General features: G+C 35.9%; 1 protein-coding gene across 3 annotated transcripts in view; it reads right to left on the reverse strand.

The window, feature by feature from the left end:
• The window catches only part of USP32 (ubiquitin specific peptidase 32), a 213257-nt gene that overhangs the window by 130624 nt on the left and 57457 nt on the right, over nt 1-25176 (reverse strand). For 2 of the 3 annotated variants that reach the window (XM_036120979.2, XM_036120978.2), the window contains exon 2: nt 21203-21330. In XM_036120979.2, coding sequence (XP_035976872.2) covers nt 21203-21330 — 128 coding nt within the window. Of the gene's footprint in view, nt 1-21202; nt 21331-25176 lie in introns of those variants that run through there. The other variant, XM_078064134.1, reaches the window with a different exon arrangement.

Genomic DNA, 25176 nt, shown 5'->3' on the forward strand with positions numbered 1-25176 from the left:
AATAAAATCTTTAAAAAAAATAGATATAACATATGATCCAGCAATTCCATTTCTAAGTATTTATCCAAAAAAAAGAAAACACTAATTTGAAAATATATATGCACCCCTATGTTCACTGCAGCAGTTTACAATAGCCAAGATATGGAAGCAATGTAAGCATCCATCAATAGATCAATGGATAAAGATGTGGCATATATACACAATGGAATATTACTCAGCCATAAAAAGGAATGAAATCTTGCCATTTGGGACAACATGGATGGATACAAACACACACACACACACACACACACACACACTGAACTATTATTCAGGAGAAAGAAGGAAATCCTGTCATTTGTGACAACATGGATAAGCCCTGAGGGCTTATACCATGTGAAATAAGCCAGATAAGAGAAAGACAAGTAATTCCCAGTATCACTTACATGCGGAATATTTAGGTAAGAAAAGAGGGGAAAGGAGGGGGGAAGAGAAAAAAAAGAAAAGAAATTTACACTCTTAGAAATAGAGAGTAGGAAAGTGGTTGTCAGGGGCTGGGGAGTGGGAGAAATAGGGACAGGCTGGTAAAAGTGTACAAATTTTCAGCTGTAAAATTAATAAAGTCTCAGGTTCTAATGTAAAACATGGTGACTATAGTTGATAATTCTGTATTATATAATTCAAACTTGTTAATAGAGTAGAGCTTGTATGTTCTAACCAAAAAAGCAAAGAACAGAAAAGAAATCCCCAAGAGTTAGATACTGTAAAAAAAACCTCACAACTACAGGGTAACAAAGTGTTTTAGAAACCTAAGGAAACTGGTAATAATGTCAATTTAAAAAAAAAAAGAATAAATATCCCAATTCATATTTGTAAGATACATCTTAACTTTGACAGAATACATCAAAAAATGGTAAGATCCTTCCTTTTAGGAAGGGAAACTAGGTGGCCAGGGAACTGGATGGAAAGGAGATTTTTCACTGTTCTTTTGTTCTTTTTAAAATTTTGAACTATGAGAATGTATATCTGTTAAAAAATACGAAAGAGAAAAAATAAGCGTTTTCCAATTGCCCTCACACACTATATCATACTGGGCAAAAAATGAAGTCACAGTCACTAGACAAGATAGTTTTCTAAGTAAGACAATGCAATATATTTTATAAAAAAAGAGTCAACATGACAAATCAATGTATAAGCCTGTAATTTTCAGTGAAATACAGAGTTAAAAACTCTGGAGCCAAACAGACATGAGGTCAAATCATTGTCAAATCCTAGCCCTTCTACTCAGGGATTGTGCGGTTCTTGGACAAATTATATAACTTCTGTTTGCCTGTCTAGGGAAAACAAGATTAATAATAATAGCGCATGGTGTGGTGAGAATTAAGTGAGAAAATTTACATAACATGTTTAGCATAGTGCCAAGTACATGGTGAATAAGTCCATAAATGTTAGTTATTACCATTATCAGTGGGAGGCAACATAGAAGAGTAGCTAATACGAATTTGGATACTTGGACTTGAATCTTGGATCCATGTATTAGCTTTAATACTTAGGCAAGTAAATTAACATCCTTAAGTCTTGTATCTTTTCCTCATTCATAAAATGGTAATAATATCAGTACCTGCATCATGACAAACATCATATAACTTAAACAAGATATCAGATAAAAACTTGTGAACTCACTAGGCAAACACAATCTTAATCAAGTATTCAAAGTTAACATTCCCAATAAGATAAACCAGTTACATGATTGTTCAAAGTACTAAATGATATATTTATAAAGTAGGCAATAACTAGCATGCAATATTAATAAACAACAACCAAAGTTCTTCACAGTTAAATAGTTTCTCTGAGGGAAAGACCTGGTTTCAAATAAACAAGCTGCTTTCATTTGTACCTTGTGTAAAACCTGTAAACTGTCACTACATCTGAGTATGTTATTGCCAGTTTGGGGTTCAGCTGAAATTATCCACAAGAGGATAAAACAAATGACCTTGGCCATTAAAGCATGATACTCTCAAATGACCTAATAAGAAACAGATTAATGATAATTAAATAGTTCAGGTAGTATCTCTTTGGAGTTTAAGGGTATTAAATAAATATCCTGCTATCTTTCAAAATAAATAGGCTGGTGAGGGCATAATGTGGTTTCCAGGGATTATTGAAAAAAAAATCCTGACCCTATGAGAGAAAAAAAAAAAAGAGAGAGAAACTATGAAAAACTGATAATAGGGGCTATTTTTCAGTCCCAAAACTTTTCAATACACATCTTTGATAATATCAGTACAATTAAGCTTCTCATCTTTTTTCAGGGTTGTCTAGACAAATGATAGGGTCTTCAAACAGACCTGAAAAGGGACTCCAATTCTCAGGAAACAAGAGTACCATAAACCAAACCCAATCATTACTAGAAACCAAAGGAACTTTGCTGGGAAAAGACTCATAAATGGACGGCAGCAAACCATATTGTGCATGGGTTCCATGCTGTGACAACAAAAAGCCTCTAACACCAGAAAATCCAAAAGTTGTCAAACTATCAAGCTTTGATGACTTCACCAACTGTTTAGTAGCTTGACCATGGTGGTGGATACACAAGCCCCCACAGTTACAGAATTACACAGAACTGAGTACACACACACACACAAACTGGGGAAAGCAGTTTAAGATCAGTGGCTAGATAGCATCGGTGTCAATATCCTAGCTGTGATATGCATTTGAAAAATATTACCTTCAGTGGAAACTAGCAAGGTATAAAAAAGGATCCCCCTGTATTCTTTTTTTTTTTTTTTTAAAGATTTTTTTTTTTTTTTATTTGAGAGAGAGAGAGAGAGAGAGAGAAACAGCATGAGAGGGGATAGGGTCAGAGGGAGAAGCAGGCTCCCCGCTGAGCAGGGAGCCCGATGCGGGACTCGATCCCAGGACCCTGGGATCATGACCTGAGCCGAAGGCAGTCGCTTAACCAACTGAGCCACCCAGGCGCCCCAGATCCCCCTGTATTCTTATTAACTGCATGTGAACCTGTATTTATCTTAATAAAATTTTTTAAAAATTTTATTTATTTATTTGAGAAAGCAAGAGCAAGAGAGAGAGAGCACGAGCGGGGTGAGGGGCAGAGGAAGAAGCAAACTCCCCACCGAGCAGGGAGCCTAATGCAGGACTCGATCAAGGGACTCCGGGATCATGACCTGAGCCGAAGGCAGATGACCAACCAACCGACTGAGCCACCCAGGTGCCCCTTAATAAAAATTTTAATTAAAAATTTTAGGAAGAACAGATTTTCAGAATATTTGAGTAAATGTACCACAGGAAAAAAATCTTTTTTTAAATTTTATATTAAATGTATTCTAAATAATATTTCCTCCCCACTTCTAGTTTTATTTATTTATTTATTTATTTATTTTTAAAGATTTTATTTATTTGACAGAGAGAGACACAGCAAGAGAGGGAACACAAGCAGGGAGAGTGGGAGAGGGAGAAGCAGGCTTCCCTGCTAAGCAGGGAACCTGATGCGGGGCTTGATCCCAGGACCCTGGGATCATGACCTGAGCCGAAGGCAGATGCTTAACCACTGAGCCACCCAGGTGCCCCCCCACTTCTAGTTTTTAATAGCTAGCTCTTCTCCTACGGGCACAATGACCAAGGAAAAAATTCCACAAAGATCCACACATACAGAACTTGAACTTATTTCAAAACAATAAACAATAACACTTTTCCAGTTCAAGAGAGGAAACACAAACTATCCATAGAGCCAGATGACTAATTAAAAATTATACTCCACATAATATTTATTGTGCATCTTACATGCCAGACATCAAATGGGATACAGGAGACACAATGGAAGAGAAATAAATGACTTAACTGGTCTTTCTTGGCACTAACATTTTGTAGAACGTTAATTGAAAATAGATGTATACATCTTTCTTTACAGGTGCTTAATCTGCTTCCTTCTTCTACATCTTCCTCATCTCATTAATAAGTGTCTGGTTTTGAAGGAAGGCTTATTTTCTGAGATTTTTAGAAATCCTCTGAGATACACAAAGATTTGATTTAGTAGTATATCATTCCTATTCCTTAAGTGTAAGCATTGCAGTAAGCAAGGTTCTTCTGAGAACTACCTTCACAGTCAAAAACTGTCTTGCCTGAACAAGGAATGCGGAAACTAGAGTAAAATACAGTTATTAGCTTGACCTGCTCTACCAAACTAAAAGCGACATGCTCAGGGCAAGCTCCTCCCAAACTCATGCCAGTTCATGCCTTTACCTACACCCTTTAGTAGCTTATATTGACCTAAACACTGTACCACCACTCAACCATTACGTAAATACTATATAACTCTATGAGAAATGGGAAAAACAAAGCCTAACTCAATAACTTGTATAAGAATGTGCCCAATACTGTATCAACAGCTGGATTTTATTTTATTAATTAACAGGGTAACTGGAATACTCATTACAAAACAAAGGAAGACAGGTTATAAAAATTTTCAGTATCATCATTAGAACAATGTCACCCACACAATAAATTTTTAGTCATCTCTGTTGAAAATCTCAAATTGAGATTTAAACAACCAAAAATACGTAATTATATAAACCTATCTCCAGTAGTCAAGAAAGATATCCCTAACTAAATAAAAATATTTTCAGAGAGTAATAAGTAATAAACCTGGCATTTTAGAACATGGGCATTTATTACCACAATTCCACAGACACATGCCACATGCAGTTCCAGGGATTAGGACCCGGAGATTTTGGGGGGCCATTATTCAGCCTATCACACTCTCCAATCAGAACACTTATAATCCCAGGCACTTGGGTGGCTCAGTTGGTTAAGTGTCTGCCTTCGGCTCGGGTCATGACTCCAGGGTCGTGGGATCAAGTCCCACATCGGGCTCCCCTGCTCAGTGGGGAGTCTGTTTCTCCCTCTGCCCCTCCCCCTGCTCCTGGTCTCTCGTTCTCTTAAATAAGTAAAATCTTAAAACAAACAAACAAACAAACAAACAAAACCACCTATAATCCCAAGAGGATGGGACAAACTCCCATTTTTTTTTCCTTCTCTCTGTTGTCCTAGAGCTTAGCTCCAGACACAAGGAGAGTAGTGGAAAGTGTGTGGCCACAGGAGAGTAACTAAAGAACCAGCCTTCTGAAAGGAGAACTAAAAATGGCAGCTCCTGGGCAAGGGAAAGTGCTATAGATATTGAGAGGAGGAAGGAGCTCAGGAAACTTGTTTTTGACTCCTGGGTTCACCTCCTAATAGTACATGCATGGATTGGAATTTAAACATCACAACGAAGTCTGAGAATTAAATTCAGGATAGATCACTGTCCAGGTTCCAGACTGGCCACTGGGTGGTGCACACATGAAACAGAACAAATAACAGTGCACAGGCTTTGAAAACTCAACTGACATTGGAACCACACAACCAAAAGAAGATGGATTAGAACCTGCAGCCTAAACGATCAGTATCAACGATCTAATACAACAATCTAATACAACAAATATATCAACCTCTCCATAGGATTTAGAGAGACTCAGAATCTCATAACATAATACTAAAAATGTCTGGAATATAATCCAGAATCACTCTGCATATAAAGAACCAGGAAAAGTCTAAATTCAATTAGGAAAAGATAATCAACAACTACATGAGACAGATATTAGACCTATCAAAGACACTGGGGAAGCCATTATAAAAATGACCAAAGAAATGAGGTCAAACACTCACTGCTGAATGGAAAGATAGAAAGTCTTAGTACAGAAACAGAAGATGCAAAGAAAAACCAAATGCAAATTTTTAGAACTGAAAAATCCAGTAACAACAAAAAATTACTTCTCTATATCTACTAATTGGAAATGTGGGAAAACAAGCTCTTTTAAGAGTGACAACTCCTTGTGAAGGCCAACTCTATCAAACATTAACACCTCGGTGTTAATTATTTTAATCAGATGGCTTTTTTCATAACCCTAGTAGTACTAAGTGAGAAAGATATATTTCAACTTTGTCACATGAGTCATTGCTTCTTGATAAAGTGCCCATCAAGTTTGTTCTCAGTAACTACTAAATAAAGTTAATGAACAGAAATAAAATAGTATCTAAGCATAAGTCCTATTAGATGGACAAAAAAAATTAAAATGTGACTACCAGGTACAAAACAGGCCTACTGTTTCACAAGATGTGTTGAATAGATCTTGAGACTCAAGATGCTGTTTAATCTTTAAAGTGAGAAGGGTAGATCCCTCTGCAGATCTAAATCATATTTGTGTTAAAAACAATGTTCTTAGAAAGATGAATTTTTAATAAGTATTACAATATACAAACCAAGAAAATATATGTTGTGACTTATATCCAATGGCATTTCATTTGGTTCTCTATATTAGTAAATCTTCACAAAAATTTATTTATACAAAATTAATAATGAAACAGATATTATAAAAATTAGATTTTAAAAAGTAGATAAAATTTCAGAAAAGGATTAAGATTGGAAAACATCAAAATTAACTGACTTGGGGTTCAAAGAAGAGGAGATGGTCCCTGGGTTTTAGACGTGGAGTTATGCTTACAAAACCCTAATATGAAATATAGATTAGATCCTTTATATCAACATTAAGTTTAATTAATGATTGTTACTTTAAATTTTAAAGAATATTATTGCTAAAATACAGAAAGCCTCAAATTCTTTAGAGCCCTCAAAAGGCTTGAGACAATTAAGCCAAACACAAATTCCCATATACACGCACACCACAAAATGTATAAACCTTTAGTGCACATTTCAGATCCACCAGTATATTTAATTGGGATCCCTGAACAGTTAGGAGATTATTTTCAAATACTCTTTTTTAAAAATTAAAAACTGAAGGTATGCCTGGGTGGCTCAGTTGGTTAAGCATCTGCCTTCAGCTCAGGTCATGATCCCAGGGTCCTGGGATTGAGCCCCAAGTCTGGCTCCCTGCACAGCGAGGGATCTGCTTCTCCCTGTATCTCTGCCCCTTCCCCCACTCATGCGCATGCCCTCTTTCACTCGCTCTCTCTAATGAATGAATAGAATCTTTTAAAAAAATTAATTAAAATTAAAAAAACTTTACTTCAGGATACCACTATTTAGGGAAATGCAAATCAAAACCACAATGAGATACCACTGCATACCCACTAGGATGTCTCTAACCAAAACACAGATAATAACAAGGTTGGAAAGAATGTAGAAAAGTTGCAACCCTCATACACCACTGGTGATAATGTAAAATGGTACAGCCACTTTGGAAAAATCCTAAAAGGTTAAACAAAGAGTTACCATATGACCCAGAAATTCCATCCAAGGTATATATCCAAGAGAAATGAAAATATATGCCCACACAAATGCACATGAATGTTCATAGCATCCCTATTTATAATAGCCAAAAAGTAGAAGTAACCCAAATATCCATCAATTGATGAACAAATAAACAAAATGTGATATATCCATATGAGGGAATATCATTCACCAATTAGAAGGAATGAAGGACTGATACACGCTGCAACATAGCATAATGTTTTCAAGATTCATCTAAGTCAAAGAAGCCAGTCACAGAAGACCATATATTATAGATTCCATTTTTACGAAATGCCCAGAAGAGGTAAATCTGAAAAGATGGAAAGTAAATTAGTATATTAGCCTAGGGCTGATGGAGGAGGGGATGGAGAAAATAGGGGTGACAAAGGTACAGGGTTTCTTTTGGGGGTGATGAAACTAGTTGAGTGATCGCTGTACAAATCTGTGAACAAACTAAAGGCATTAACCATATATTTTAAATGGGTGAATTGAGGGATGCCGGGCTGCCTCAGTTGGTGGAGCATGCAACTCTTGATCTCAGGGTTGTGAGTTTGAACCCCATGTTGGGTGTAGAGATTATTTAAAAATAAATGAAATAAAATATGCCTGCTGCTCCCCCTGCTTGTGCTCTCTCTCTCTCTGACAAATAAATAAAATCTTAAAATAAAATAAAATAAAATGGGTGAGTTGAATAGCATGTATTATATCTCAATATTTAGGAAACTGTAAGGGAAAAGGCTGTTAGGAAACAATACCAGTATTTCATTCAAAGCAAAGATCTGGTTATACATAGCGAAGTTGGCTTAACATATTTTCCTGAAGACTGCTCCTATAAGCCTTTTAACTCATCTAAAGTTTTTGAAAGTCAAATGTAAAAATAAAAAAGAATGAAGACAGGAAACAGTTCAGAATGAATCCTCATGTGTGGTATTGTAGGTCAATATTGGTTTTTTTTTAATTTTTTAAATTTTTTTAAAGATTTTTATTTATCAGAGAGAGTGCAAGCAAGCACAGAAGCAGGTGGAGTGGCAGGCAGAGGGAGAAGCAGGCATCCCATTGAGCAAGGGGCCCGATGCAGGGCTCGATCCCAGGAATCTGGATCATGACCCGAGCCAAAGGCAGACGCTTAATTGACTAAGCCACCCAGGCGTCCCATGTCAATATTCTTTTTTATATAAATGTCAAAACACCTCTATTGCTTCTGTCACTTGGAAATTAATGAGAAAATTATTCTTCAGAGCTGGAATACTATTAAAGTTGCCGCCCATATATAAAATAACTTAAGGGTACCTGGGTGGCTCAGTCGGTTAAGCGTCTGAGATCGAGTCCCGCCTCAGGCTCCCTGCTCAGCAGGGAGTCTGCTTCTTCCTCTGACCTCCCCCCACTCGGGCTTGTTTGTGTGCGTGCTCTCTCACCCACAAAAATAAATAAAATCTTAAGAAAATAAAAAATAAAATAACTTAAGCAAACCATATTGCCTACTACTAATTTCTATGAGCAGTGCCAACTATAAACTGGTTTTAATAAACTGTTTAAAAAGTCAAATTCTAGCCAGAATCTGTAAAAAATAAAACACATTTTTAGAAATGCTACTAACTTGATTTTAAAGAGTATCTCAGCTTTCACATTAGAGAAGGAAAAAAAAAAACCTAATTCTTAAGCCTGATTTCTCTTTCCTCTGAGGTCAAGTGCTTCACACAGATGGCATTTTATACCTAGTATTTTCCCATTTTTGTTATTAATGGTAATTTAACATAATGCAAATGATGTGATTAAAATTCACCTCCATTTCACCACCTATATTTTACCTTGATGTTCCACATTATCTCAACAGCAAATAAAGAAAACTCACTAATTAAATCTTGAATCAGAAATTTTTTTATCTATAGTTGGGACACAGAAGGCCAAAAAGCATAAAAGTTCATAGAATGTTAAGAGGACAGAATGAGAGCCTGATATAAACAAACAGATAGATATATATATATGACATTTATGTATGTATCACAACTAAAATACTTAAACTAAAAGTACATTTAGAAGATCAGTGTAAAAAATTAGCCTTTGACTCACAAAAAATTACACCAAAAAGCTTTTGGAAGTTTGAGATGATTTAGCCACAGGTATGAAAACTAAGCAAATGAAAAAATAAGGTAACTGTTAACCCCAGGGAAAAAACAAAAAAAAAGAAAGAAAGAAAACTAAGGGGCGCCTGGGTGGCTCAGTCATTAAGCATCTGCCTTCAGCTTAGATCATGATCCCAGGGTCCTGGGATTGAGCCCTGCATTGGGCTCCCTGCTCAGTGGGAAGCCTGCTTCTCCCTCTCCCACTCCCCCTGCTTGTGTTCCCTCTCTCGCTGTGTCTCTCTGTCAAAAAAAATAAATAAAATCTTAAAAAAAAAAAAAAGAAAACTAAATCATAGCATACCATGTTGCAAAAAAAATTTACATAATCATAATACTCAAGATTGAGTAGGTAGGGGACTCTTGGTTTTTCACTAGCTCTTTCTGATTCTGCTCTGACCATGTACATATATCACTATGATAAAAAAGATAATTTAAAAACTTTAGTTGCGGGGCACCTGGGTGGCTCAGTCGGTGAAGTGTCTGCCTTCGGCTCAGGTCATGATCCCAGGGGTCCTGGGATCGAACCCTACATCGGGCTCCCTGCTCAGCACCACACTATTTAAAACTTACAAAAGTATTTTTAATGAAAAGTAAAATAAACCTTCTCCATCTTATCCCTATTACTTAGAGTCCTTCCCCAGCAGCAACCAGTTATCCTGCTTTGCAAATAAAACTGGTTTTTTTTTAAGATTCATTTATTTGAGAGAGAGACAGAGATAGTGAGAAGAGAGCATAAGCAGGGAGGAAAGGGAGAAGCAGGCTCCCCACTGCGCAAGGAGCCCGATGTGGGACTCAATCCCAGGACCCTGGGATCATGACCTGAGCTGAAGGCAGACACTTAACCGACTGAGCCACCCAGGCATCCCAAAAGGCAATTTTATTAAATGAAATTTTCATTTATATAGGAATTACCAGCCTCCATGATACTGTCTAATCTAAATAAATTCCTGTTACTACTCACCCTGGATCATAATACAGCTTGTGTGATATAGCTTGTGGCAAAAACTGTTAGCAGTCTACACAATATCCATTTTTTCTTCCTTCCTTAGTAATAGAACCTCAATTTTTCCCAAGATATTAATGATCAATCATAAATCAAAACTTGTATTTCAGATCATCTGCTCTTGTAATTTGATTTGGGGGTCCATATTGGACACCATGGTTTATTTTCTCATTCTACTGAGACTTAATGCTTGTGGTCACATGGAATTCCTAGACCTCAGTATGAGAAACTCTATAAGTTGCCTATCTCTTTGAGGTTCCTCCAGAGAATCACCAAAGGAAAATTCATGCATACAGGATAGAATAATCTATAATTTTAGTCCTATTCCCCCAAAAAGTCTTACCAAGTGTTATGAAAATAAGTCTGATTACTTTCACAGGACATTCTAAGAGACAGAAATTAATTTTATTTATGTAGATTACTATCCTCTCAAATTACTTTATTGTTAAAGAATCAGTTGTTAAATTTGTTAAAGGGAAAAAATATTACTTTCAGAAAAAACGTAAAACATGCCATTTGCTCTACATTCTTAAATATATTTTATTATATTTACTCTATAATCCCTATTTTTTTCACATAAGAACTGTCCTAGAGCTTCATAAGCCTGTGTCAGGTATCTATCCCACAGAACCGTTGACTATTAGATGCTAAGCATAAACCCACATCATAAAATGTTTATGTAACACCAGAGTCCGAAAGTAAGTTACTAATACTCTTTTTAAATTTAGAGGATAGAATACTCCGTATTACTTCTCTCCATTCTTCAAGCCCCAAAGCAAAGGAGCCTTGCCTAAACAAAATAACCCAGGATACCTCTGTACATTACCTATCTATATCTGACAGATTGTCTGACCAATAACTAACCCTAGGATTAACTGGACAAACCAGATTACTAGCTCTGTTTGTCTTAGGTAATTTCCTGCTGCCCCCACACCAAAGAGCAAGTTCTGAGATTCAGTCTCTACCGCTTTTCTCATCTCTAAAAAAACCTTGTCTATTTAAGTCTATTCAAATACACAACTACGTGTCATGCTCAGAGCATAAACTATAGTGTCACTAGACATCAGTGAGGTAAATTATTAGTATACCCTCTCAATTAGCTTGGCAGTGGTTTAAAATAATTAAATAATTTCTCTGAAGTTCTGGGTTTTAACTCCCCTTCCACTTACTAGCTTCCTTTAAAGCAAATATTTGTCCCTGATCTAGTCCCATCCCAATGAAGAAGCTGAAGTCTTAGATCCAGAGGTGCTCTGAAGAAGCTTCAGGTTCAACTACAAGGTTTCAAATCAAAACTGCTCTCCTTGGAGTCAGTGTCTCTGAATTCTGTCTATGGAGATTTCCTGGCTTTTTTCCTTGGTATTTTCATACCATAATGCATGATACTAAGATTGGATCCATGTCCTCACAACTGGCTCCCAGTCCTACTTTATTATCCATACTTTTCTTGGAAACTGATTATCCTGGATCTTCTATTCCTAACGATCTCATTCTGGAATCTCTTTGCTTTAACTTCCATTTTCTACAAGTTTAGTTTAATCTGTAACTTCAAATCAAGAGGGAAAAGGCAGAGTTCCAAATTTATCACTGAGAATTCCTCCCTTTCACTGCCCCAACTTTCCCAGCCTAACCTAGCCCACATCCTTTCCCACTCCATTCCAGGCCAATTTCAAAGACCACTAAAACATCATAAATTTAACTGCATTTCTAACTTTTCTAATTACAATCAAGCTGCTCATACACCTAATTCCTACAACAATTCTGATCAAAGGTTTGGAGGTTCTTTTGCCTCAGAACTTAAGTGACTAGGGCACGCCTGGGTGGCTCAGTCAGTTAAGCGGCTGCCTTCCGCTCAGGTCATGATCTCAGGGTCCTGGGATCGAGTCCCGCATCGGGCTCCCTGCTCAGTGGGGAGCCTGCTTCTTCCTCTCCCTCTGCTTGTGCTCTCTCTGTCAAATAAATAAAATATTAAAAAAAAAAAAAAAAAAAAGAACTTAAGTGACTAGGAAAGGACCTTGAAGTAAATTAATAAAGTTAGAACTAAAACCCAAATACCCTAACAAAGACTGAAAAAGAAATGATACACCTTGTCAATAGTCAATTTTTATATAATAGGCTCACTTTTCCAGGTAGTATAAGTATTCTTCCTGAAAAACACAAAAAGTACATCTAATTAAATGTTTTTACAAAGTTTTTGAGGGATAATTGAAGTACAATAAACTGCAAATATTTTTATTAGTCCCATTTTTAAACTGCACATATTTAAAGTATACAAATGACCAGTTTTGTGATGCCATGTCATACCACTGAAACTATCACCACAATCAAAAAAACATTTTTATCACCTCAAAAGTGTCCTCATGTCCCTCTATAATCTCTCTCTCCCTCTTCTTCCCCGTGCACCACCAGCACCCAGTAAGCTTCCTTTCAGAATAGAGAACTTTGCAACTTCTAGAATTTTATTATGAGTGGAATCATAAGCATATATTCTATTTTTACTTGGATTCCTTCACTTAGCACAGTGATTTTGAGATTTGTTCATGTTTTTGCATGTATCAATAGAACTTCCTCTTTTTTTTGATTTTCCTTTTTATTGCAGTCATCAAGTACGATTTTTCAAAGTAGTTAAATCTTCATTGTGAATACATTTTAGTATATTTAAAATGAACAGAACAGATATTTTTAATATGCTTCTATTTTATTTTATTTATTTATTTTTTAAAGATTTTATTTATTTATTGGACAGAGACAGAGATAGCGAGAACAGGAACACAAGCAGCGGGAGTGGGAGAGGGAGAAGCAGGCTTCCCCCCGAGGAGGGAGCCCGATGTGGGACTCGATCCCAGGACCCCGGGATCATGACCTGAGCCGAAGGCAGACGCTTAACGACTGAGCCACCCAGGCGCCCATAATATGCTTCTATTTTAAAAGGAAGAACGTCATAGACTGCCGGATGAAGAAATATATTTTAGTAGTATATCACCCCTGGAAAAAAAAAGAATTAAAAACTTCAATTATCTAACTTTAACAGCTATAAATACAGGACAAGATTTCTTTAAAACTTATTCCCATGCATGGGACGCCTGGGTGACTCAATCGGTTAGGCATCTGCCCTCAGCTCGGATCAGGATCCCAGAGTCCTGGGATCAAGCCCCACATCGGGCTCCCTGCTCAGTGGGGAGCCTACTTCTCCCTCTCATCCCCGCTTGTGCCCTCTCCCTATCTCTGTCTTCTCTCTCTCTCTCTTTCAAATAAATAAATAAATAAATAAAAATCTTTTTTAAAAAGCACATTAAGAAAGGATTCTCACATTTATCACTTAATGACAAAAATAAAGAAATATAGAAGTCTAACTGTATTTTACAACTCTTTTCCCTACATTTTAATCTAAATACTGAATGCAGTATGTCACACTAGTCAAAGATGATAGTCTTAGAAGATAATAACTACCATATGCAAGGCAAACAAAATGGTTCCATTTCTGCAACAATTTTATTAGGTAGCTCCTCAATAAAATAAAGCTATATTTATTCCATCTATGGGCATGGGGAGAAAGGGGAAAAAGATAAGAATTCAGATGTCTCCCTCTATATTCACCCAAGTTTAGCAAATATTCGTTGCTTTTCCCACCATTTAGAATTCTTTTTATATGAATGTTATGATTTCTATAGTCAAACAGCTAAATCTTATCAGCTGAATTTTGGCAGAGTTTTTAACATGGTTATAAATTAAATCAACCTTATTTTACCTTGTAACGCCAATTAAGGAACATGCTATTGGACAGATGTGTTTATCAAGACTGACTTGAACAGGATACTGATTATTTTCACCATCTACTACACAGTCATATCAGTAGCTCAGTTAATAAATACACCAAGAATTCAAGTAAGTGATTACGCATAAGTTATTTTCTTTTTTTAAAAAAGATTTTATTTATTTGACAGAGAGAGACACAGCAAGAGAGGGACCACAAGCAGGGGGAGTGGGAGAGGGAGAAGCAGGCTTCCCGCTGAGCAGGGAGCCTGATGCGGGGCTCGATCCCAGGACCCTGGGATCATGACCTGAGCCAAAGGCAGACGCTTAACGACTGAACCACCCAGGCACCCCATGCATAAGTTATTTTCTGTAAGAGTATTTTTTAGTTCCAATATAAATGAATAACTTCTTTGACATCTGCAATACCATTTACAACATTCATAATTTATATAATGTACTTGATATAACGTTTTATATAAGAAGTTCACTAGTTCCATTATGCTTAATGACATATCAGCTCTTCCACTATAAACTGCCTTTTTACAAATATTTATTTATTTATTTGCGAGAGAGAGAGAGAGAGAGAGAGAGAGAAAGAGTGTGTGCACACACAAGCTGAGGGGTAGAGTGAGAGGAAGAGAATCCTCAAGCAGACTCCCTGTTGCAGCCTCAATCCCAAGACACTGAAATCATGACCTGAGCCAAAATCAAGAGTTGGACACTCTATAAACTCTAAAAACTCTGTTTCTCAATAGTTTATGAAGTCGTTTAAAAATCACCCTAGGGGGGCGCCTGAGTGGCTCAGTCGTTAAGCGTCTGCCTTCAGCTCAGGTCATGATCCCAGGGTCCTGAGATCGAGCCCTGCATCGGGCTCCCTGCTTAGGAGGAAACCTGCTTCTCCCTCCCCCACACCCCCGCTTATGTTCCCTCTCTCGCTCTGTCTCTCTCTGTCAAATAAATAAATAAAATCTTTAAAAAAATAAATAAAAAATAAATAAAAGTCACTCTAGGATAAAACTTTGCAGTTAAGAACCATAAAGACAATAATGCATTTTTTTTTATCCATATGTAATTTTACAAGAAAGCGAAATAATCTGTTAATATTTTCATCTAATAGAATCCCTGGAATCTTTTCTGTCCAGTCTTATAAAAAGAAATACTGAAAAACCATGAAATTTAAGAACCAGTGTAAATAGTACACTGTGAACAAAAAGTGATGCAGTTAAATCAAGTCTAGTGAACATTTTACAGATTCTAGTTACAGAGAAAGATTTTAAACCAGTATCCTGCCTAGTGTTCTCCTGTTAGCTAGAATGTCAAGATCAGAATTTACTGTAACAAATGTTACAGTTAGCTACCCTTCTCTGGTTTATATAAACACATTAGTTATTTTGGATATTACAAGAGTCAATGATCAGTAGCATCAAGTGCTAACAATCAACGACTAGAGTTGTCAAGAAAGTTGTTACCCACCATTCTAGTAAATCCAACATAAAGGAATATACTAAGTAATACAGATCAACTAACATCAAAACAAATACTAATCATAATTCTGTGGTCAGTCCCCCTAAACCTAGACTATCTAGTAAATACATGTCCCCAGTCAACAAGGGGCATCTAAATGCAATATGAATACCTCAGCATAAATTTACTACCACTAATGGAAAAATATCCTACTAACCAACTGGTTTTACATGTTGATCACTATGTCTGAAAACACTTTAGGCTCTAAGATTGCTTTCACTTAACATGTGCATTTTCCTCTAATTTGGAAAAGGTTAAATGTTCAAAGACTGCAAAAGTTAGCAAAGCTAACTGACTTCACGAATATTGGTTTTCTGGTCATTTTGTAATGGGATTTTGCAGAATAATATAATTACTTTTAAAAAGCATTAATAAATCAAATGCTCATTAACTTTATACTATATGCACAGTACTCTGGGGCATATTTTTTAAAAGTCATAAAGTCTGCCCATCAAGAATTGTAACTTAGTTGAGAGACAAGATTTAAATGAACAATTAGAGAACAAGCCATCACTTCATAAAATGTGCTACATAGTAGAGGTAGGCTTTAATACCTGTAAGGAACGGGAGAAAAACAATGTGGGCTAAAAGTGTCAGAGGCGGCTGTAAGGAGAAAAGTGGAAAGGTATTACTATACTAGCCAGTCATCCAGAATTGGAGTCAATCCTGAGAAAGAGATTTAAGTTTTTGGTTAAAAGAAATAGTTAATGAGCAGCTACTACAAATTCACTTGCCTAGCAGATTTTGTAAATGGTGAAAACTACTTTTAGTTGAATGTGAAAACAATAGGTATTGATTACAAATTAATACTACATGGAAATGTTTTGTTATTGGAATTTCTTTGGGGAGCACCTGGGTGGCTCAGTTGTTGGGCGTCTGCCTTTGGCTCAGGTCATGATCCCAGGGTCCTGGGATGGAGCCCCACCGTTGGGCTCCCTGCTAAGCAGGAAGCCTGCTGCTCCCTCTCCCACTCCCCCTGCTTGTGTTCCCCCTCTCACTGCCTCTCTCTCTGTCAAATAAATAAATAAAATCTTTTTTAAAAAAATTAAATAAATTTAAAAAAATAGAATTTCTTTGGGAGGATAGGAGTTGGGGGATGGGTGACACCCAAAAGAAAATATAAGCACTGGATTATTAAGAGTTAGTTGCTTTGGTTCAGAAAAGGCCAATTTCAAGTATTACACATTTTCCATTTACTTACCACGTACTTCATTTGACTTTGTTTTCTCAATCTCCTCAAATTCTATTCATTTACTATTCTACTCAAATAACACATGGTTATTATTATAAGCAAGACAGAACTGCATCAAAATATTAATTACACTAATCTACCCTAGAAACAATGAGACAAATGAGATCGATGCTTAAATTCCAAAAATTGTAAACTGTCATGAGTTTTTATTCTTCATCCCAAGTCTTAGAATTTATCACAGTAAGTCTTCAGAGAAGGTAAAAAAAAAAATGAGAGTTCAGTTCAATCCTAAATAAATCTCTTTTGCTCTAAAAATATACAGCTACTCTCTTCTAGAAAATAATTTAGAAACTCACAATGCTCCCTTAATCAACATATTAAGGACTAAAGTTACTTTTTAACTTTTTAACTTTCATCCTTTTCTACTAAGATTCCAAAAATACCTCCCCTTACTTCTCAAAGATATATCATTACTTTTACTTTAAAGGAAAACACTGATTAACTAGGGAATGAAGTTCTCCCTCCATCCACAATTGGCAGCTTAAATGGTTCCTGTGGCTTTTCTTATAGAGATACTGACATTAAAATAATGCAGTTGTGCCTCAAAATATTAATTTCCGAATCTCACCAAGAGTAGGTGACCCTCTTCACCCAAATTTAAGGCTGAAGCTCTCCACAGGATTTTAAGAAAGGCCTCACAAGGGCCATCACTTTATTTATAAATCCAATCATTTAACTTATTTCCCTGAAGCTATAAAATACAGACCTCCATTCTGAGTCTACCTACTCACTAAAACTAAATTCAAGCTTTAAATAAATAAATAAATAAATTCAAACTTCAACACTACCTGCATAGACCTTTAACTTCCATTTTATTTAAAATGTAGCATTTCTCCTTCAGCAAATGACTCTGTACTCTGCAAATATGAATTATACTAATAAATTCTCTCCCTTTCCCAAATACACACAAAAGCTGATGAAATCTATCTATTGACCTGCCTATCTCAGAGAGATGGCTAAAATAAACCACAAGCTGATGTTGAAACTGCTCCAAAACTGAGCTTAAATGAGGTTCACTCATCCTTTTGAGATTATGGTATGAAAAACTATAGACTTCCTTTCCTGAGAAAATACCAGCAATTAATTAAAGATAAAAGTACTTATTAGCTCCTTATTATACTTCACAATTTACACATTACGCTTACTAATCAATATCCACATGCTAACAGTACCCATCCTCACTTAAAATAAACCTATTTCAGTAAATAATAGGGCAAAAAAAGCTAGTATCATCACTAAAAGCATTTATAGAATTTACGTGTTTTAATACCGTGCTAGATTTTACACACAAAACAGCGTTAACTACAATAAAACTGAAACTTGAAACTATCACTGTGGACTTTACAATTTAACATTAAGATTGTTCTTGTAAAATAATTACTTTAATTATTCTAGCCAGTGATTAATCTTAACAGACAGTCCAAAGGACAGTGGAAGATTCCTGAAGCAGTTTTGGGCGAAATGAAATTTATGAGATATTCACATAAAAATGATGTTGCAAGGAGTTCCACTTCCACCTTAGATGTAAAAGGTCTGAAAAAGTGTTACTTCTAACCTAAAAACCAGAAAAAGCCAAATAAACTATCATATTACAACATTTCTTGAGCCTATCAGAGGCAATCAAGTAGCCTGACATCCCAGGAAGGACAGATTCCTCCAAAACACGGGATGCATGAACTGCCTCTCCAATAGCGGAACACGGCAAGAAGATGCAGCTGCTATGCACGCGAGTAAGAAAAAAATCAACTAAAATTTTAACAAATCTATTTTCTGTTTCTATAGATTGGCTATTTTGACCATTTCATACAAATGGGATAAAAAAAAAAATGGGTCTTTTGTGTTTAGCTTCTTTGACTTAGCATGTTTTGCAGGTTCTTCCACACACATATCAGAAAACTTCATTCCTTTTTATTAACAAGTAATATTCCATTGTGTGGATTCTACATTTTGTTCAGCCGATGGACATTTGACTCGCACAATGAAAACTAAAGAACATTAAAAAAATTAAAAATCTAAATGTAAAAACTTCCTAATTTCATAATTCAGAAGCCTTAAAATATTGTTAAAATGGTAATACTCCCCACACCAATCTACAGATTCAATACAACCCTATCAAAATCCCAGATGCCTTTTTTGCATAAATTGACAAGATAATCCTAAAATTTATATGTGAATACAAGGGACCTAGAATAGACACAACAACTTGAAAAAGAAGATCAAAGTTAGAAGAATAACATGTTTTGGGGGCACCTTGGTGGCTCAGTCAGTTAAGCATCTGACTTTGGCTCAGGTCATGATCTCAGGGTCCTGGGATTGAGCCCTGCATCGGGCTCCCTGCTCAGCAGGGAGTCTGCTTGTCCCTCTGCTCCTCTGCCTACTCATGCTCACGCTCTCGCTCTCTTTCTCTCTCGCTCTCTCAAATAAAAAAATAAAATCTTAAAAAAAAAAAGGAATAACATGTTTTGACTTCAAATCTTTTACAAAACCAGAGTAATCAAGACAATGTGCAAGGATGCAAGGAGACACAGATTATCAATGGAACAGAACTGAGAATCCAAAAATAAAACTATGTTTATGGCCAACTGACTTTCAACAATTTTAACATCAGTGACAAGACAATTCAATGGGGAAAGAATAGTCTTTTTGACAAATGGTTCTACAACAACTGGAGAACTACTTGCAAAAGAATGAAGCTGGACTCCTTATCCCACACACAAAATTAATACAAAATAGATGAAACCTAAATTTAAAAGCTAAAACTCTTAGAGGAAAACAGAAGAGTAAATCTTTATGACCTTGGGTTAGGCAATGATTTCTTTTCTCTTTTTTTGGCAATGATTTCTTAGATACAATACCTAAAACACAATGATAAAAGGAAAAACAGGTAAATTGGACTTCACCAAAATTTTAAGTTTTGTGTTTCAAAGGGTACCATCAAAAGAAAGTAAAAAGAAAACTTACAGAATGGGAGGGTATATTTGCAAATATGTATCTTATAAGGCACTTGTATCTAGAATACATAGAGAACTCTTACAACTCAATGTACACATGTAAATCTTTATATATAGTCCAAAGAGACAAGTGAGATAGTCTGACTTAATTTATTCCCAGTACCATAAACTACATTGAGTCTGACAGTTTCGACTTTAAGAAAGGAGGTGAAGGGAGAGAAAGGCTGAAGGCAGTATATATTTGAATTTGGAATATTTTAATTATTATGGACTCAGAGGACCCTTCCTCAACTGCCAACTTATAGTATCTCATAAATTTGCTAGTTATATACTAAAATAAAATAAATTCCAAAATTTTATATACAAGCATTTAAGACAAAAAGACTGAAAGAAATAGGAAGATGAACTCACAATGAAACAGAAAATCCAATAAATAGTATTAAGGAAAAAAGTTAACTCTGTCATAAATCCGAAACAATGGCAGAGGTACGTAATTTTACAAAAAAAAAAAAAAAAACACATTTAAGAAAATTAATGCAACATATACCCCCACAAAAAAAAGATAAAAATTAAAAATGTAAACTATATATTACATAAACCATAGATTCAAAAGCACACAACCCATGTTAGAAGCAGAAACGGTCACTAATTAAGAATGGTGAATTACAGTTCTTTGTAATATAATACGCTTAAAATTCCTATAATTTTCAGTGTTTTATTAACATTTTCAGTGTTTTATTCTCATTTCACATTTGGAATGACATAATGCATATCTGTGTATGAAGCTATAAAATAGTTAACTTACTATTTTTAGAAAGGGTAGATTTATATCAACTTAGGACATTTTATCTCTACCTAAAATTTTTAGTAGAAATTAAGTAAGTCTTTACAGGTTCCAATAAACTAGTGTTTCATTTACTACATTTAATTTTATAGAATTAATTTAATTCGGTTTTGCTATATGGAAAGGTTTTCTTTAACACGAAATTTGTAAAACATACTCCCAACATAAAATGTATACATCAGAGTAACGAAGTTTATAAGAATAAGAAGTCAGTCATACAAATGGTCCCATGGTTACAGTCAGTGGCTATTAAAGCTCAGAAGAATAAAAGCAGCAAACTGCAGATCTGTGTTACTCCCATTTGGCCTCTAAAAACACAGCCATATTGACATCTAAAATAAGACCTATTTACCTACTCAGCAAGAAAAATACCTGTAGGGAAGAGTACACATGTTAAGACCAGAAAGCTCCTCAAGAATTCAGGCTGGTGGATAACCATCTCAAAGGAAAACCTAGAATATAAAGATTACCTCAGCAACTTTGGGAGGCACTCCATCCCCAAGCACTTCCCTGATGAAGCAGTGCTGGCCCATATAGTATGAGAGCCCACAGGTCCTCTTAAAGGCATCTTTCAGTCGTTTCAGCTCTACATCTGTAACTGCAATTCAGAAATTGAAGAGGGTAAGAAACCAGAAGAGAAAAGAAGTCTCTCAAAATCTTCATTTTTTAAAAATATGTGTTGGCAAGTATGTGGAGAAAGGGAACCCTTGTGCATTGTTGGTGGGAATGTAAATTGGTGCAGCCACAATGGAATTTGGAGGTTCCTCAAAAAATTAAAAACAGAAATACCATATGATTCAGCAATCTACTTCTGAGTATTTCCCCCCCACATACACACTTCTGGGTATTTATCCAAAGAAAACAAAAACACTAATTTCAAAAGACAGATGCACCCCTACGTTCACTGAAGCATTACGTACAATAGCCAAATTATGGAAGCAACCTAAGTGCCCATTAATAAATAAATGGGTATAGGGCACCTGGATGGCTCAGTTACGTGGCTAACTCTTGATTTAGGCTCAGGTCATGATCTCGGGGTCCTGAGATCAAGCCCCGTGTCAGGCTCCATGCTCAGTGTGGAATCTGCTTGAGATTTTCTCTCTCCCTCTGTTTCTCCCCCCAGTCACGCTCGCGTGTGCGCGCTTTCACTCGCTCTCTCAAAATAAATAAATAAAATCTTTAAAAAATAATGAATGGATAAAGATAAGGTATATATATACATACATATGTGTGTGTGTGTGTGTGTGTGTGTGTGTGTGTGTGTGTGTGTATATACACGTAATACAGAATATTACTCAGACATGAAAAAGAACAAAATCTTGCCATTTGCAACAATTTGGATGGACCTAGAGGGTATTATTCTAAATGAAATAAGTCTGACAGGGAAAGACAAACACTGTATGATTTCACATATATGTGGAATCTTAAAAACAAAACAAACAAAACAGAAACAGACTCATAAATACAAAGAACAAACTGGTGGTTGACAGAGGAGAGACAGATGAGGGGATGGATAAAATAGGTAAAGGGGATAAAGAGTACAAACTTTCCAGTTATAAAATAAATAAGTCACGGGGATGTAAAGAGCAGCATTGGGAATACAGTCAATAATATTGTATTAACCTTGTATGACAACCATTCATAATGTATATAAATCACTACGCTGTATACCTGAAACTAATATTACATTGTATACCAACTATACTTCAACTTCCTTTGGGATAAAAATTATATTATTTATACTTCTTGAGCACTTATCTATCCATGTGGAGGACAGTCTCCAAGCTTAGCTTAGATTTTGTCATCACTTACAAAGAAAGTAATCTATAAATTATTCTAACAACCTAATATTTTTAGACACCCACTATCAAAAAAAATTACTGAGTCATTAGTTTATTTTAGGCATTTTGAAGACCTTTGAAGACCTTTTTTCACCAATTAAAACAATATCTGCCTATAAGGATAAGAAAAATACTCTTTAATATTACGCAGTCAGTTCAAGGATCATAATGGAGGCACAGAAAAGGTAGGTACCTTTAGCCCATGCTGGAGGAAAGAGAAGACTCTGGACAGAGAGGATGATTACATAAAAATGTAAAGGCTAACTAAAGCAAAAGGGACAAGGGTATGCCAGGCAGAAATGACAGTTTGTTACAAAGTACAATGATGAATGGAGTGTATGGAATTGTATGTTACTAGAACAAAATAAACAAGGCAGGGAGTAGTAAATGATAAACCTAGGGTGGCAGTCATTTGACCAAGTCATAGAAATTTTGCTCTGTCATAATAAAGAAGGGATATAGTCAGACACAATTCAGATACAAATTCCAGGCAGATAGGAAACAGGACCCAGTCAGATACAATTCAGATAGTTCATTCTACCAGTAGTGGAATATGAGAATAAGGAATATGGAATAAGAGAAGCAAAAAGTAGACTAATACAAGAAGAAAAGGAGAAGCTAAATCTGAGAAATGTCTAGAAGAAAAGTCAGTATAACTTGAGAGCCTGACTGAGAAGCAATCTAGGATAATATTCAGGATACTAGTCAGGGAAACTTGAAGGATGGTATTATCATGTAGAAAGGGAATGTAAGAAAAAGATAAGTGAGGAAGAAAAGATGATAAACCCTGGTAAGGATATACTGTATATGAAAAACCCTGGGGAAATTCAGTGCGTTTTTACAATTATGAGTGTAAAGCTTAGGAGAGGTTTGAAGAGAATCATCAGCATATAGGTGGCAATGAAATCCATAAATAAGCACAGTGAATTAGAGAAAAAACTGTAAGAAATCAATGCTTACAGGATCTGCAGACAAAGAAAAAATACTCTATTGATAAGGAACAGTTAGAACAGGAAAAACAAGAAAGCATACTCTCCAAAGGACAAGAAAAAAGGACTGGTCTACAGTCTTGCATAAGGTAGAAAGGACCAACAAGATAAGGCCTGAAGAGTCCCTGGCACATATATTATCATTCAATAAATGTTTATAGTAGGGAGAGAAACATGGGTTTGACAATTTGTAGGGCAATGATAAAACAATAAGAACTAATACTTGAATAAGTAGCTAGAGAAAAGTGTGAATACTAGATGCTTAATTCATTAAAATTTGGAGTCATACTATTAACATCCTCAATATATTCATTTTTTTCCTTATAGAATACAAAAGTGAGGGGTGCTTGGGTGGCTCAGTCCGTTAGGCACCGGGCTCTTGATTTTAGCTTGGGTCATGATCTCGGTCGGGGTCAGGACATCAGGCCCCGTGTCAGGTGGAGGCTGCTTGAGATTCCCTCCCTCTCCTTCTGCCCCGCCTCCCCACGTGTGCACTCTTTCTCTTAAAAAAGAAAAAAAAGGAATGCAAAAGTGAAAAACAGAACAAAGCTCATCTCATAACTACAGTAATGGAAAATAAATTACTTCAGCTACTGGAATACATATTTCTTCAAGATGCCTAATTTTCATTAATAGCTTTACTAACAAATTAGAAGGCTGACAGCCTAGCAGAAGAGACAAGAAAATCAATCATTGGGATATAAAATGATAATCTCATACACTGTCGGTTACAGATCATTTGAAGGACTATTTGGTAGTATATTTAAAAAATAGCAGTCTATTGACTAATAAACTTACTCATTTATAACATGAGAAAATATATGTAATAAGCTTTTTTTTTTAAAGATTTTATTTATTTGACAGAGAGATAGCAAGAGCAGGAACACAAGCAGGGGTAGTGGGAGAGGGAGAAGCAGGCTTCCCGCTGAGCAGAGAGCCCGATGCGGGGCTCAATCCCAGGACCCTGGGATCATGACCTGAGCCGAAGGCAGACGCTTAACAACTGAGCCACCCAGGCACCTCTGTAATAAGCTTTTTAAAGCATTTATAAGAAGCAAATGATGTCCATCAACACAGGATAGATTGAATAAGTTACTATATATAGTTGAAATAGAATATCAGACACTAATATACTGCCCAGATCCACAATTACTGAAAATAAACAGCACTTTTATTTATTCAAAATAAACAGACTAACAATCAGCTCATATGTAGACAAGGAGTACATACATTAAAAGTGTTCTCTTCTACAACTGAAACTTTGAAAACTTTAAAAATAAAAATTTAGGAGGACTGCAATCCCAGCTGGGCCACTCCTTATCCCTGGAGCCTTCTGTAAGATGGCAGTTCGAAGAGTATGTACCTTACTGGGTGGTTGGGAGGATTCTGTTCACTAATGCAAAGTGCTCAGAACCGTGCCTGAGTTACAGAAAGCCATCTAAATGTTATTTATTGTGGCTGTCATCATCGTATCTGTGAGATGAGAATAGCCTCCTATAACTGTTGTGAGAAAATCATGAAATAAAATGAAATTATACCATAATACTTTCCATATGTTTCTAACAGCTTCACATACTTTTGTTTAAACTAAGGTGCCTAATGAATATAAACCAT

The sequence above is a fragment of the Halichoerus grypus genome, chromosome 2 (genome assembly GCF_964656455.1).
Source record: "Halichoerus grypus chromosome 2, mHalGry1.hap1.1, whole genome shotgun sequence".
Taxonomy (NCBI): domain Eukaryota; kingdom Metazoa; phylum Chordata; class Mammalia; order Carnivora; family Phocidae; genus Halichoerus; species Halichoerus grypus.